The 16288-nt window shown below is 39.1% G+C and overlaps 1 protein-coding gene across 5 annotated transcripts in view; it reads left to right on the forward strand.

Moving 5' to 3' along the window:
- EPB41L4A (erythrocyte membrane protein band 4.1 like 4A) overlaps nt 1-16288 on the forward strand; it is a 260546-nt gene that overhangs the window by 141324 nt on the left and 102934 nt on the right. For all 5 annotated transcript variants that reach the window (XM_089909174.1, XM_089909175.1, XM_089909173.1 and 2 more), the window contains exons 5-8: nt 85-163; nt 9942-10039; nt 11230-11350; nt 13907-13994. In XM_089909174.1, the coding sequence (XP_089765300.1) occupies nt 85-163; nt 9942-10039; nt 11230-11350; nt 13907-13994 (386 nt within the window). The remainder of the gene's footprint in view (nt 1-84; nt 164-9941; nt 10040-11229; nt 11351-13906; nt 13995-16288) is intronic.

Below are 16288 nucleotides of genomic sequence, written 5' to 3' on the forward strand. Positions count from 1 at the left end.
GTAATTTTTAGCAGTTGTGTAATATTACACTACTACTTTGACTAATTTATAATGTGAAATTTAATTTCTATTTCTTATTTTTAGCTGGACCTCCGTATACTTTGTATTTTGGTATTAAATTCTATGCCGAAGATCCATGTAAGCTTAAAGAAGAAATAACCAGGTATAGTACTGACTTTGCTTTCGATCAGTACATGTATGACATATACAAAAGGCTTTATTTAAAACAAATTGGGGTCAAATATTTGGATGGGTGTCTGCAGGCATTTTGTAATGGGACTACTGTGAGAGCTAAATTTAAACTAGCATTGCGTGAGGCAGTTCAGTGTCTGATGATAGATGTGTTTGAACAATGGAATGGACCTGGGTGACATGATAATAGATTCTGCATCTGCTGTGATGGGATATTTCTGTATTGTTATTGTGAAGGATGCATTCAGTCTTTGTAGTCCTGTAAACGTAGCCATCTGAACTGCATAAATGGAGGATATATATATTTTTAAATTTATTTTATAGAAGTACAGTTGATTTACAATGTTTTGTTAGTTTCTGCTGTACAGCAAAGTGATTCAGTTATACATATACATATATATTCTTTTTCATATTCTTTTCCCATGGTTGAATATAGTTCCCATGGTTGAATATAGTTCCCTGTGCTATACAGTAGGACCTTGTTGTTTATCCATTCTATATATAATAGTTTGCATCTGCTAATTCCAAACTCCCAATCCCTCCCTCCCCCACCCCACCTCCCCCCCCCACCCCACCTCCCCCTTGGCAACCACAAGTCTGTTCTCTATGTCTGTGAGTCTGTTTCTGTTTCATGGATAAATTCATTCATGTAGAGACAGTATCTTGATGCTGAGTTTGCATACGTAATTATAAACTTGAAGAGCCACTCACTTCTCTTTAATTGTTGTAGCTTAAATATCAGCTGTTCAGGGATTTCATTCATCTCTATGGAAAATGAAAAGATAATTGCTTTTAGTATTAAGGGAGAGAAAAAACCCAGTGTTTTTTAATGCATTACTTTACCTTTGTCATCAAATATTTCAGTTAAGACAGAATTTCTGATTCGTATTGATTATATTGTTAAAGCAGCCCACACCAACATTTGAAAATGGCTTATAAAGAGCAGACAATAGCATTATGTTTTCACTTATTCCACTAGTGACCTGCCTGCATGTGATAGCAAAAACAGAAGCGTTTTCCCTAACTTAACTCTAAGTGGTCAGTTTTCCTAGTGAGCCCGTCATTGGCTTGAGTAAAGCCTAATGCATTGCTCAGAAAATTGGAAATCATCTCCTTGATAACTAAGACAGTCTATGGTCTTGTTTCTATTCTATCCTTTCATCTTTTTCCTTAGACTTTCTTTTGTCTTGATTCTGCACTGCACACAGAAGAGTGAGAAGAGGGTCAGCTAATCAGACTTTTTCTCTTCTGCTCTGAAGTGCTGTAATTAGGCCTCATTTGTAGAACTGTGCTGACATCTGCTTTGCGTCTCCTATCACCACATTGTTAACGAGCACTTGCAAAGGCAGGGCTAGAATTTCATGAAGAGTCTTTGCATTCAAGAGGGATTTCTGAGTTGAGGGCTTATGGGGAAACTGAGTCCAAGTGGTATAAATGCACATTTATATCTGTAACTCATTAGGGAATTACAGGGCACAACATTTTATGAAAATACAAGGAAAGTTCTTCATTTTGATGTTATCAGTAACCTCTCTGTGCTCAATTTCCTCACCTGTAATATTGGAGATGTACCTGTATCGTAAGGTTTTTGTAAGCATTAAATGGAATAATGTTTGTAAAGCTCTTATAAGTTGGTTGTTTCGGCTCATAGTTAAGTGCTTTCGGCTCGTAGTTAAGTGCTTGATAAATGCTAGCACTTATTATTTCATTCTCTCTTGCTCTGGTGGTTCAGTGAGTTACGTCTTTTTGTGTGTGTGTGTGTGGTACGTGGGCCTCTCACTGCTGCGGCCTCTCCCGTTGTGGAGCACAGGCTCCAGACGTGCAGGCTCAGCGGCCATGGCCCACGGGCCCAGCCGCTCCGCGGCACGCGGAATCCTCCCGGACCGGTGCACAAACCTGCGTCCCCTGCATTGGCAGGCGGACTCTCAACAGCTGCGCCACCAGGGAAGCCTTTTTTTTTTTTTTTTTTTTGGCTGCATTGGTTCTTCGTTGCTGCGCACAGGCTTTCTCTAGTTGTGGAGAGCGGGGGCTATTCTTCATTGCAGTGCACGGGCTTCTCATTGTGGTGGCTTCTCTTGTTGCGGAACATGGGCTCCAGGTACGTGGGCTTCGGTAGTTGCAGCACTCGGGCTCAGTAGTTGCGACACACGGTCCCTAAAGTGCAGGCTCAGTAGTTGTGGTGCATGGGCTTTGCTGCTCTGCGGCATGTGGGATCTTCCCGGACCAGAGATCGAACCCGTGTCCCCTGCACTGGCAGGCCGATTCTTAACCACTGCGCCACCAGGGAAGTCCCCCAGTGAGTTACATCTTAAATGAGAGTTAGATTCCAAAAGATACTTGATTTAGTATTAAGAAGGGGGGAAAAGAGCAGTGTTTTATAATGCATTACTTCACATCTGTTTACCAAATACTGATGATGAAGAGAAATTTCCCTTTAGAATCTACTAACAGCTCATTAGCAGAACATATGGATTTGTGTGTAATCTACAACCGCACAATATATTGAATACAGCCTTTTTTTCCTCAAGTTTTAGACCATTTCATGTAAAGAACCAGATGATATTGTTGGCTTAGTTAGTGGCCATGATCTATAATAATTTGTTTTTATTGTACAAAACATAGAGTCGAATTTAAATAAGTTAAATGAGCATTTAATGTGATATTATTGTATACTGACTCTTAGTATATCCTAGAGGTAAAATCATTGATTTGCATGAATATGCTAACTTAAATGGTTAGGCATAATGGACCTTAAAAAGGGAAGGGAGTCAATTACATGAGATAATTTTGGCAAAAGCAAAAACTGAAACCAAAAGACAGAATCCCCCAAAATAAGCTACTAAAGGAAAAGCATACTTAGGCCAGCATTTTCAAGTCGAACATTTATCTTGCTTCCGTTCATTGGAAAATTGTTCCAACCTTCTCTGTACTGGCTCTTAGGTTGTTTGTAATTTTTTCCCTTCACTTTCTCTCTTCTATTTCTTTTTTATGAAATTTAATTTAAAAAATTGAAGTATAGTTGATTTACAGTGTTTCAGGTGTACAGCAAAGTGATTCATTATACATACACATATATATTCTTTTTCGGATTCTTTTCTGTCATAGGTTATTACAAGATATTGAATATAGTTCCCTGTGTTATACAGTAGGTTCTTATTCCATCTATTTTATACATAGTTTGTAATTTTTTGATATGAAAAATAAAGCTACAGTAAACATGCTTTTTTTCCCTGAATTTTATTTTATTATTTTATTTATTTTTTCTTTATTGGAGTATAATTGCTTTACAATGTTATGTTGGTTTCTGCTGTACAACAAAGTGAATCAGCTATAAGTATACATATATCCCCATATCCCCTCCCTCTTGAGCCTCCCTATCCCACCCCTCTAGGTCATCACAAATAAACATGCTTTTTTAAAAAAATAATAATTATTATTTTTATTGTGGTGATTCCATCTAAGAACAGTTAAAGGACAAAATATAGTACAGAGTCAAACACAGCTCCCTTTTTTTTTTTGGCCGCGCGCATGTGGGATTTTAGTTCCCCTGCCAGGGATCAAACCTGCGCCCCCTGCATTGGAAGCACAGAGTCTTAACCACCGGGTCACCACCAGGGAAGCCCCTAAACATGCTTTTACTTATTCTTCCATGTATAGTTTTTTTTGAAAGTCACACAATTTCATACATACGGTTACAGACCTCTTTCACCATCTAACCCATTTGTTTTACTCCCACCCTTGTGGATGACTACCCAGCTTGTTTCCTTTTTAAAATTATATGTGATGCTGCATTGAATCTTCTCATGTAGATAAATTATCATGCTAGATGATGTATTCCAGAAGGACATTGTATCTAGGGGGAAAATTTTTTAGATGAATGGGATACATTAAAAAATAAGGCTTCAGACTATGAAAAATATAAGTTAATAGAATTGCTTCAACTGGGAGTACCTGCTATGTGCTCTAAAATGTTTTCTGAATAGATGAAGTTGGGGGACTCTGAGGTCATATATCCTACCCTCCATTTTTATAAAAAGTTCCTGAGATGTTAGCCGGCTTCTTTCTTCTTAAACATTTTAAAGAGAGGAAACCTTACTGCTTCACAAAGTAGTTGGAAGTTCAATAAGAAATAAAAGATCTCTGGAACTTCTGTCATCAGTACTAGGTTTTCTTTCTAGGTTTATGCGAAATAAATCTAATCTCTTTTCTCTTTATCAGTTTTTAAAATAATTTGTGTCCTCATGACATCTGTTAAACTTATTTTCAATTCTGATTCAAAATATTATGACAGCCTTCCATGTATTATGTGTCATTCATAGCTATCTTCTGCAGATTCGATAAGCATAATGCACATATTCGTTAAGAAGGCAGCCTTTGGAGGCAGACAGGCTGGGATTTGCAGCCTTGCTCTGCCACTCACTGGTTGTGTTATCTTGAGAAGATTACATAACCTTTTAAAGTCTCAGTTTTCTCGTCTGTAAAATGGCATTATAGTATTTCTTCAGAAAGATGATGGGGGACTTCCCAGGTGGTGCAGTGGTTAAGAATCCACCAGCCAATGCAGGGGACATGGGTTTGAGCCCTGGTCCGGGAAGATCCCACATGCCTCGGAGCAGCTAAGCCCATGCGCCGCAACTACTGAGCCTGTGCTCTAGAGCCCGTGAGGCACAACTACTGAAGTCCGCGTGCCTAGAGCCCATGCTCCGCAACAAGAGAAGGCACCTCAATGAGAAGCCCGCACACCACAACGAAGAGTAGCCCCTGCATGCCGCAACTAGGGAAAGCCTGCACGCAGCAATGAAGACCCAACGCAGCCAAAAATAAATAAATAAAAGATGATGGAGGAATATATAAGATAATACATGCCAAGTACTTACCATAATGCAAAAATGAAGTGTTCAGTAGATGGTGGGGGTAGTTAAAATAGAAATAATGATTATCTTATATTTTCAAATTACTGACTAAAAAATTAGGGAGGAAAAGACCAACTTGGAGCCCGGAGGATAGGTCTTCCAGGTTAAAGTCAATCCATTAATCAGAGTATCCTACTACTGCCCTCTAGCCTGCATTTCTTGAATTTGTACATAAAGACAGAATTCACTCACTCACTCACCGTCCTTTCAGTACTGTGTGGAGCATTGTTGTCCAGTGCACTGAGGACAAGGAGATTCTATAGTGACCAAAAGAGAGCTATGGTTTCAGTCCTCCAGAGAGAGAAGACGGAGAGTGAGTGGGTCTGAGTGAGTGAGTCTGCCTGTTGCTTTGCTGACAACCCTATGTGTGATGACACTGAAATTTTAACTCTTTCTAAAAAGAGAATAATGTTACTTCCAAATGACTTGTTCATGATGAATACATTTTAGCTTCTGAAAACAGGTGTTTGGTTTTTAATATTTTATTGTACTTTGTTGGGGATTGACATTAAGCTCGTCAATTATTTATTATTATTATACTGGGTAATCCATATCCTTCTCTTTGTTAAGGTTAGTGTGTTTTAGCTTCTTTATGAGCTGAGTGACCTTCAGTCACACATTCTCTTCCGGTGTCCCTGTCTCCTTCTCTAAGTGAAGTTAATGGGTCTCAACACATCTGAGTTGAGCTGTGGGTCACATTTCAGTATGGATTCAAAAGACATTGTGACCTTTAAAGGGCTATATAAATACAAGGTGGTACTGCTACTCTTTGTTCCTATATGTTTATCATCAGTTTTAAACTGCAAAAATGTTATTCCCAATCTTTGTCATTTTCTCTTGAGAGTCAGTGGGTGCTTTCTCTCCTCCTTTTCTTTTTCTTAAGTCATACATGCTATTTCCCCCACAGTGTTCAGTACTATGTTATTATTTAAACATTTCCTTCTGTCCTGCACATTAAGTTTCATCCAAAATGATTAGGCTCCTGTCACAGGCTGCATCCCTCTCTTTTGGATGCAGAAAACCGTCCTGCCTTTCCTCTAGGCAGGTGCTCTCCTCCCAGATGTCTCAGTGTCACATTTTGCTGGCACCAGAAATCAAACTTCTACTTGTCCTCATATCTTTCAGTTTCCTCACCAGGGTCTCAAGTCATTGGAAGATACACTTCAGCCTTCATTGCTGTGAGCCTTCCTGGCTGTCTTGGGCCCCAGAAGTCTCAGGAGAACCTCCTGTTTGGGCTCTGGAAAGAACAGCATCTCTTCTTTAAGCAAATCTCCTTTGCCTGTTCTTCTCATCTCTGACACTTGCTAAATTGCCTATGGTCCTTAGCAGCTTGTACATCCTGGGTGTCAATTCAGCTCTGTTCTATGAACATCACACAAACACAAAATGGCGAGGCCAGTATTTCAGGCCCTTCTCTTGTGTTGTACTGGTTGTACTGTTGTGATGAGTGAGGATGGGGTGCAAGATGGAGGGCTTCTCCCCCAGGGCTCATAATCTAGCTTGGGCCACAGTGCATGTACACCAGTATGGTAATTTACATACAGAGATAGCCAGTAATGCGGCCTCTGCTTTGTACCAGGGTGTGTTCTGGAAAGCTTCCTTATTAAGAGGCTCATGTTAAATCAACATTTTTTTTTCTCCAATGTGGGTACAATGTAACTAGGGCTACAATATAATTTATTGTTCAAATCCTAACACTTGGGAGAATGATGAAGAGAGTTATTAATAATGGAGAATGTGTAACAAACTTAAGCTAGAACTGTCCTAGGCAAACTGGGATTTATTGGGTTAAAACCAGAGATAAACAAGGACTCACACATGCAGTCATAGCCTTAATCAGAATGATGTAGAAGGAAAGACTCAGGAACTCTAAGTCTGTAATTTAAATAAAAAATTGTAGTCTAGGTCCCATAAATGGACAAAATAAGTTATATATAGTTAAAAACAAGCCCTGAGATAAGATAAAATGTTCAGCATGTAAAAGTATGATTTTACTGTATCATAGATTTGTCTTATCCAAAACTAATATGATGCTTGCTGTGATAAAAATTAATAAAATTATTAGTTAAAAATAGTTTACTTGTCTCCTTTGATTTTAGTGGATTATTTTTTTTAATGGAATGACTTAAAGATCTCTAGTATCTTTAAAAGGCAGGCTATCCAGGGAGGTTTGAACAGATGTCCTTTTTTTCTTCATGAATTTCTCAGAGACAACAAAGAATGTTCATTTTTTTCCATTTTCATCTATCTGTCTATCTGTTCATATATCTATCATCAAGTCAACAGCTATTTACTGAGCAGTTACTGTGTGCTAAACCCTAGGTACTGGGAATACAGTCACCAGTGGGGTCTGGTTCCTTTTTCTTTGTACCGGCTTGTCTTTCTCTGTTTCAGCTCTGTCTTTGTAAAAGCAAGGAGAAGTCATCTCTTTGGTTCTCTTTCCCTTTCTGAAGCAAAGTCTTATGGGATTAGGTCCCTCAGTTTCTTTATTTGGCAAAAGATCTTACTATTCAGTCAAATGTTATAAAAGTCTTAATGGAGCAAGACAAATGTGCCTCTGTGACCCATTTACTCAAAAAAATACACTTTAGGAAAAGAGATTCCAAGTTAACAATAGAGGAAGGGAGTGAAGCTAAACACAAGTTTCCAGCAAGCAGTAGTAATTCTGGGGAAATGTCTCTATATTTTTGCATTTCAGTTCTGCTAATGTCACTTTACTCTGCTTTTCTCCTCTTTAAGAGGAACCCAGATGATTATAACAAACTGGATTTGATATCTAAGATGAGCATTCAGGGAATGGAAAGTAGTTAGTAGGGCTGGGAAAGTGAACGCAACTTAAGGAGCGGGGTTAGCCATTGGTAATGGCAAGAGATTTGGCTCAAGAAATAAGCAAGTATTGTAAGCTATCTTAGGGATCTTGAACTTTGTCCTGAAGGCAAAGGGAAGTGTCTTAAGTTTTGTTTGTTTGTTTTTAAATCAAGGGAATGACATTATCCTAGTTACCTCTTGGAAGTGTCTTTTGCAAGGGAGATAAGTATGACTAGTGGCAAGGGTAGTGAAGGTTTTAGAAACCCAGTGGTTAGTGACCTGGACTAGGAGATGGAAGACAGTGTATAGACTCCAAAAAGGTTTAGTGATTGAACGTGGGTGCCAGGGGTTACACATTGTCCTGGGTTTCCCTTGCTTATGTGTCTGGAGAACCGTGGTGACATTTACTAACTGAGTAGTGGGGAAACACAAGGTGTTAGGCAGATTTTCACCTAAGCCTGTGGGTACAAAGTTGATTATCAGTCTTCTAGAAATAATCAGAGTAGCATCTAAAATTCACTAAGAACTTCTGTTGTGAGCCTTGGGTGAAGAAAAACTTACCACGGCTGATTTTTATAATTAATTTCCTATGCTTTTTTCCTGCCATTCCCAATGACAGCAAGCATCACCTTGCAAAGAAAGAGAAATCACAAAAGACAGCCTGGTGTATGTGTGTGTGTGTGTGTGTGTGAGAGAGAGAGAGAATAAGTGATCGTGGCTGAGGATGGCATGGATGGTTCATTGTATTGGTTCATAAACCTCTTTCACCCACTGGCAGAAAGGCTGAATGGGAGGGGTAGGGGGAAAGCTAGCTAAGGTTGCATAACATCCTGATTAAGAGAGTGCTAGGGTCACATTGCCTGGGTTCCAGTTCTAGCTATGCTACTTAACTAGTGTGGACAAATTTTTTCATCTCTTTGTGTCTGTTAGCTTCTTCATCTGCAAAAGAGATAATAATAGTGCTAACCTCATTTTAAAATCTTAAATAAGTTATTGTCTGTAAAATACTTGGAATGAGTTACTATGTTTACAATGTTTAGAACAGTGGGTAGCAGTATTATTTATTTATTCATTCATTCATTCATTCATTTATTTATGGTGGCTGTGTTGGGTCTCCGTTGCTGTGCGTGGGCTTTCTCTAGTAGTGGTGAGTGGAGGCTACTCTTCGTTGCGGTGCACGGGCTTCTCATCGCAGTGGCTTCTCCTGTTGCAGAGCACGGGCTCTAGGTGCGTGGGCTTCAGTAGTTGTAGCACGCAGGCTTCAGTATTGTGGCATGCAGGCTCAGTAGTTGTGGCTCACGGGCTCAGTAGCTGTGGCGCACAGGCTTACTTGCTCCACGGCATGTGGGATCCTCCTGGACCAGGGCTCGAACCCATGTCCCCTGCGTTGGCAGGCAGATTCTTAACCACTGCGCCACCAGGGAAGCCCAGTAGCACTATTATTATACAAGGTTTTCTTTTAGCACATGGAATGAGCAAAGCTGCAGATAATGGGCAGCATCTTAATAAGTGGGAGGATTGATAGAATTACATTATTATGACCTTTCTGTCCTGTACCCATGATTTTAGACCCTGATAACACATAGCATATTGGCTGGGTCCTTGTAATTTGTTCATCCCAGTGAGAACATGTTGTAGTGTTAGTGGCAGTGGCAGTGATGAGAATGGTGAAACTAGCTTGTATGAAACCTCCACGTCAACCTGATGAGGTGTAGATACTTCATGGTCTCACTTTTACCCTTGAAGAGCCTGGCTGTTATGTGAAGCAGCTGCCCAAGGCCAAGAGCTCGTGAGTCCTGGAGCTGGGATGCAATCCAGTTGGTTTAACTTGAGAGCCTGCACTCTTTAGCCACTACCCTGATTGCCTCTGCAGTGTGTGTAAACAGTCCCTGTTCACACAACGGCCCCCTCACAAAAGAGAAGAAAGTGGCTTTATTTTCGTGAAAGGTGAATGGGTTTAAGGGTCTGAAACTACAGGTCAGGGTAGTGGAAGATATCATTAATCTCTGTTTTCCATTTCTCTTTTAGATATCAGTTTTTCTTGCAGGTGAAGCAAGATGTCCTTCAGGGCCGGCTGCCCTGCCCTGTCGACACTGCTGCTCAGCTGGGAGCGTATGCCATCCAGTGTAGGTTCCACTTAAGCATATTTGCTTCAGAGCTCTTGAGAAGAATGTTTGAATTTTTCTTTTAAAGCAATTTTATGAAGTTCTTCTTATCAAATGACATTTTGCTAAAAAGAAATTGAATTTAGTAAGAATTCAAGTTTTAATCAGTGTGCCTTCAGAAGGGGTAAAAGTGAAGCCGGTTACATTATACCTTGTAGTAGGTTGCATGGAGTTTTAGTCACAGGAATAGCACTGATTCTTGATTCCATGGAAGGTCTGAAAATTTGTTCTATTCTACATTCCTCCTGAGTTGATTGATCCCTCTGAACCGCCCTGCCTCAGAGATCCCACTGCTTCCAAGCGGCTGTTGTGATGACTCCACGTGGGCAGGTGCCATCGCCAGTTTAGAGCGTGGCCCACAGTCCGCACCCGTTGTCCGTCAGCTCTTGCCATCCGTGTTGCGGCCATGGGGGCAGCTCCAGGTTGTACTGTTGTTTTGGAGGCTGAAGCTGAGGCTGTTTCCACTTATATTTACTGAGCCCCTTCTAAGAATCAAGCAGGGTATGGGGGTGATGAGACAGCATGTTCCTTGCCTGTGTGATTCTTGCAGACCAGAAATAGCTTAGAAAAAATATTCTAGGAAAAATGTTGTGTAAATGAACTGGGGAACTGGTTGGGTTTGGAAGGTGGATTAATGTAGGGAGAATTTTTATAAGCATAACATAGTGAGCTCTCTGGTTTCATTTAGTTTCTTTGTGTAAACTGTAATGGGGTTATGTGCAGCATTGTATTATATTTCCATGACCATTATGTGGGGCAAATACGTTTTGAACCACATGATTTATCTCTTGGTGTCATTGTCTGAGACAGGTTATGGTTGTTTTTCACCTCAAGCATTTCCATTATATGTACTTTAAATTCTGTTTACAACATTTTACTTCATATAAACTGGTAAGAATAACTTAAATGAAAATGATAATCATAGTCTTGCAGAAAGCAAAAATTTTATCTTTTTAATATAAGATTTTGTTTATACTATCCATATATTCTCATCAGAGTTGTTTTAAACTAAAATTAGTTATTATCTTATATACATTTATTAATAAAGCATTTGAAGAAAATGTTTAAGCATGAGAAGAATACTTTTATTCCTGTATTTTTAGGAATATTTTCCTAAAATGGAAAAAAATTACAGTTTCTTTCTTTTTTAGCGGAACTTGGAGATTATGATCCGTATAAGCATACTGCGGGGTATGTGTCAGAGTACCGGTTTGTTCCTGATCAGAAGGAAGAACTTGAAGAAGCTATAGAAAGGATTCATAAAACTCTAATGTAAGAATCACATTTTATTAACAATAATCAACATGTTGTACATTAGGGCCCCAGAACTTCATCTTGAAACTATAAGTTTATATTCTTTGACCAACATCTCTCCATTTCCCGCACCGCACCGCCCCATTCCCTACCCCCCCAGGCCCTGGTAACCACTGTTCTAGTCTCTGTTTCTATGAGGTTGGCTTTTTTAGATTCCACATACAGGTGGATTATACAAGAATTTGTCTTTATCTGTCTTACTTCAGTAAGCATTATGCCCTCAAGGTCTATCCATAACACTTGAAAGTTGCTAAGAGAGTAGATCTCAAATGTTATCACAACAAAAAACAAATGGTCATTATGTAACGAGATGGAGGTGTTGGCTATGCTATAGTAGTGATCATTTTGCAGTATATAAATGTATCAAATCAACATGTTGTACACCTTTAACTTATATAATGTTATATGTCAATTATATCTCAATAAAGCTGTAAGAAAAAGAATCCCACTTTATGTCACATCGCCCATCAACCATCATTTTATGCTATTGACAGGGTTAAGAAAAGTTTCTTAACAAATTCTTCATCTGTGCCTTGAACATTTTTTCTTTTCAAAGTTTTTTTTTCTTTTTTTACTGCTTATAACACTAAAATGCACATAGGAAACCCAGACAATTTAAAAAGTATAAAGGGAAAAAAAGTGTAAAAGAGAGAGTAAATCCCAGTACCTGAAGTCAACATATTTTTAGTTAATGGCCTTTCAGACCTCTCTCTATGCATGATTTCCCATAGAGAAAATTTATTTTATATAGATTTATGTATGTATGATTTTACAATGAAATCATTCTGTACATACTGTATTTTGCAATCTTCTATTTTTTTCAGTCACCAGTACCTTGTGAAATTTATTTTTTTTAAACTATAAATATATGTTATTACCACAAAAGCCTTAATGTATTCTGGATTTGCTCTGTCTTAAGTATGTAAGTTCTTCACAGTTACAAGCAAAGCCCTATTCAGTCTCTAGCAATGAATCTGGAGATCATGATGCCAGTGTGGAGCCTCAAGGGGTATTATGTTAACACCACATGTGCTTCTGAGAAATAAACACACTCCACTAGTAGGATTTTCAATTAATGGCCTGCAGCATTGAAATTATAATTTAATTATAGTTATTTTGGTTAAATCCTCTATACTGATTAACTTTGCTTTATTGCCTCTTATGTAACATCCCCCTTTGAATTTGCTTCGTTTCTTTCAGATGCATTACAGTTAAGGTGAAAAAAAGTGTAGAATTAATCTGGTCAACAAAAAATGTTTACCTAAAGGATCTGTTTCAGTGAGTAGCACCAGAAGTCAGTTGCTGAATTGCAGTCAGAGAAACTAGGCTTTCCACCTTGTGTTAACATGCCCCAGAATGCTCTCCAGCCTGGTTCTAGAGTCCTTCGTTTTAAGGTTTCACTGAAGTGGGTGCTAAGAGAGTACCTGTTATAACATTATGAAGGGCACCGTGTTTGGCACATCCTGAGAATACTGATTCTGCTAGGAGTTTCCAAGTACACTTATGTTTTGAAATTATCAGGGAGCTTTGATAAAGGACCTTATCTGTTTTATGGCATGGCGTTGATAGCGTGACTGTTATTTCTAAAAGACTAAAGCTTGATCAAGGTTTGGTAGCTTTCTTGTGTCTAATTTGTGGTAAACATTCTTCTTTATAGATTTCAAAAGTATTATATTGCTGGGCTTTCCAGAGTACCATGGCTGAAACATGGGATTGCATCGAAGCAGGATTTCTTAATTTTTAAAAATTTGTGACTCCTTTTGTTAACCATTAAAAATCTCTCTCTCTCTCTCTCTCTCTCTCTCTCATACACACACACACACACACACACACACACACACACACACACAGAGAGAGAGAGAGAGAGAGAGAGAGAGAGAGAGAGAGGGAGTTCCAGTCATCCATGGAGATTCCTGGCAGATGCTAACCCTCTTTAGGAATGAATGCTATTTTCTGTATATTGTCACCAATGAAGATTTTGGGAAGATTTTTATACTTTGTATTAAGAAAGTGACAAGTACTTTTACAGTTTCTAAAGGACTACACATGTGCTCAGGAGATGCTGATGGGCCCCGGTTGGGTGGTGAGGGCCCATTCTCTTCTTCCCTCCAACACTGCTCTCCTTCGTTTCCCTCCCGGTGGAGAGCTGCCGGTACACAGAGACGTTTTACTGTCCGTAAAGGGTATGCTTTTTAATTTGAGTGCTTATATGCTCAGTAATCTGTTTGGGGGTTTCTGAAACTGAGACTTTTTAATATATGGGGGGCTACTGAGATCAGCTATAATGAGCAAAACTAGATTTGGTAAATGAAATTAACTTACAAGTATCACCTCAGGGTATTAAAATTTTGTCACCACGAAGGCAAGAGTCTTCTTGAAATACAAAGGCTTATGTTTGCATTAGCACAAAGCATTATTTATTTTTCCAGTGAATATAGTGAAAATGGCTTCTGTTCCCTGTGAGCATAGTAGCTATCAGTAAAGTAAGGCTCTTTGTTTTTATGCTGGGCATAGGGGTCAGGCTCCTTCTGAAGCGGAGCTGAATTATTTGAGGACTGCTAAATCCCTGGAGATGTATGGTGTTGACCTCCATCCTGTCTATGTGAGTAACATTTAATTAACACAGAGTATTTTAAGCTGATGACATTTTCTTAAAAAGTCACTGGAACTCCCAAAGGAAAGGAGCAGTCCTGTTGTTTAGCGAGATGATACTTCTTCATCTGATGTTTTTGAACACAAAGAATCTCTTGCGTGGATTAAAGCCTAATGAGTTTTGCATAAAGGCCTGTGCTTGTATTTCCATGTGTAGAAAAACAATTAACTGGGCTTGAAAACACAACCTGGATAACAGCTCCAGAGGGCTTAGCTAAACATCAAAACAGTTTTAAATTGGTCTATAATTGATTATATTAGACAGAAAACAGGAGGATTTTCCAAAAAATAGATTTTATGGCTGAAAAACATTCATAAAATCACCTGCCTGCTAAAGTAGACTTTAGGCAACAGTATATGTGTAACTGTTGGTGGTTCTATGTTGGATATGCAGGTTCTGTCAATATTAGGGTTACTGCCTACTGTAGTTGCCACTGCATAAATAGGAGAATTTTTGTAATTTTTCTTCAGTGGCTGATGAGAACTTGTGGAATATGATCAGTGGGCACTTACACTGAATCTGTACTGAGTGTTCAGGATCCAGATCTTCAACTTGGAGCCACTTCTCTAAGGTTACCAACTGGTTATTCTACACCAGTGAGATTGGAATGTCATTGTCTTTGATTTTATGAGAGTTTAGTTACCAATTGACAAATCTGATTATTTGAGAAAATGGACCAGTTGTCTTATTCTCTACACGAAGTGAATTGCTAAAGATTATACGTAGATTGAATGTCATTTGGATTATGGAACTCAGTTGGGTTTTTTTTTGGAACTCAATTTTTAAGAAACCCTGATAAGACTTACTGTAATGCAAACAGCTCATTGATGTATTCATTTTGTAATATGTCTTTTGCTCATCAGAGTTTGCTAAAACAAATCATCTCATATTATTTGTAAAGAATTAGAAGCATCCCTGGTTATACTGTTAATATGGCAATAAAAGTTACATATTTGGGAGAAGTAGTAGCTCCCTGATAAATTACAGTCTAATCTCATTAAACCATTAAATGCTCCATACTACTGTCCTTTAAAAATACTTCTAAAACTTTGTGGAGTAATTTTTTTTTTTTTCTTCTAGCCACATTAATCTTATTAGGTTTTCAGTTTTTTAAAAAATATATTTTATAGGAAATGTATAAAGAGAGAGTCTTCTGCAAAATGCTTCTGCATTTGTATAATGTTTATTCTAATTCAAAAATATTTCTTTTGTGGGAGGTGGAAATTTATGGCAAATGAACCGAATTTGTTAGAAGCTTCCATACATTCCTTTAAAATCGAATTTTTAGAACTGAAAGTGGGTAACAGCTGATATTTTTTGAAAATACATTAGTTATGTTCCTTGGGAATTTTACTTTGCAGTCTGTTATTTGACGTTAGGGTAGAAAAAAGATGGATACAAACACAATTCGCTGTGTGTTCTTGGTATCCACTCTGTGACCTTTTCATTTCAGAATCCCATTTTCTTTTTTTTTTTTTGCGGTACGCGGGCCTCTCACTGTTGTGGCCTCTCCCGTGTGGAGCACAGGCTCCAGATGCACAGGCTCAGCGGCCATGGCTCACGGGCCCAGCCGCTCTGCGGCACGTGGGATCCTCCCGGACCGGGGCACGAACCCGCGTGCCCTGAATCGGCAGGCGGACTCTCAACCACTGCGCCACCAGGGAAGCCCAGGATCCCACTTTCTTAATTGGGATTTGTTATTGCCCGGAAATGAAGGGTTTCCAGTCTTTACCTAGCAGAAGAGATGGTATTTTAAAATGTTTGGGCAGTCTTAAAGTCACAAATGGAAATAGGAAGCAGCATGCTGGAGACCTCAGAAAATCCATGTGTATGTCTGCAGGTGGCTGCCTGAGATTTCTGGGGAGGGCGGTGGTGAACCAGGACTCATGATTGTCCCGGTCAGAGAGTAAGATCAAGACGAGTCCTTGGAAGGCGCCCTTGAGAGCAGCCAGTGGTTGTCAGTTCTTGGCTGCACAGGAGAATCACCTGGAGCATTTATGTGTTTTTGATACCTGGGCCCCTTCATTACAGAGTCTCATTTAACCAGTTTTGATGGTACCCAGGCATCAGCATTTTAAGCTGCATGAGGGATTCCTGGTTAATGTGCAACCAGGGTTGAACACCACTGTAGAAGCAACACGGGGTGAATCAGTCAGTGGCTGGATTGGTAGGTAGTCCAGGTTCTCTTAATGGACTGAGGTGACCGGTTAGAAAGCACTAAGAAAAATTTTCTTAAAAACTTT

Source organism: Delphinapterus leucas, chromosome 3, assembly GCF_059928025.1.
Source record: "Delphinapterus leucas isolate spDelLeu-1000000601 "Yukka" chromosome 3, BTC_Dleu_Yukka2, whole genome shotgun sequence".
NCBI lineage: Eukaryota > Metazoa > Chordata > Mammalia > Artiodactyla > Monodontidae > Delphinapterus > Delphinapterus leucas.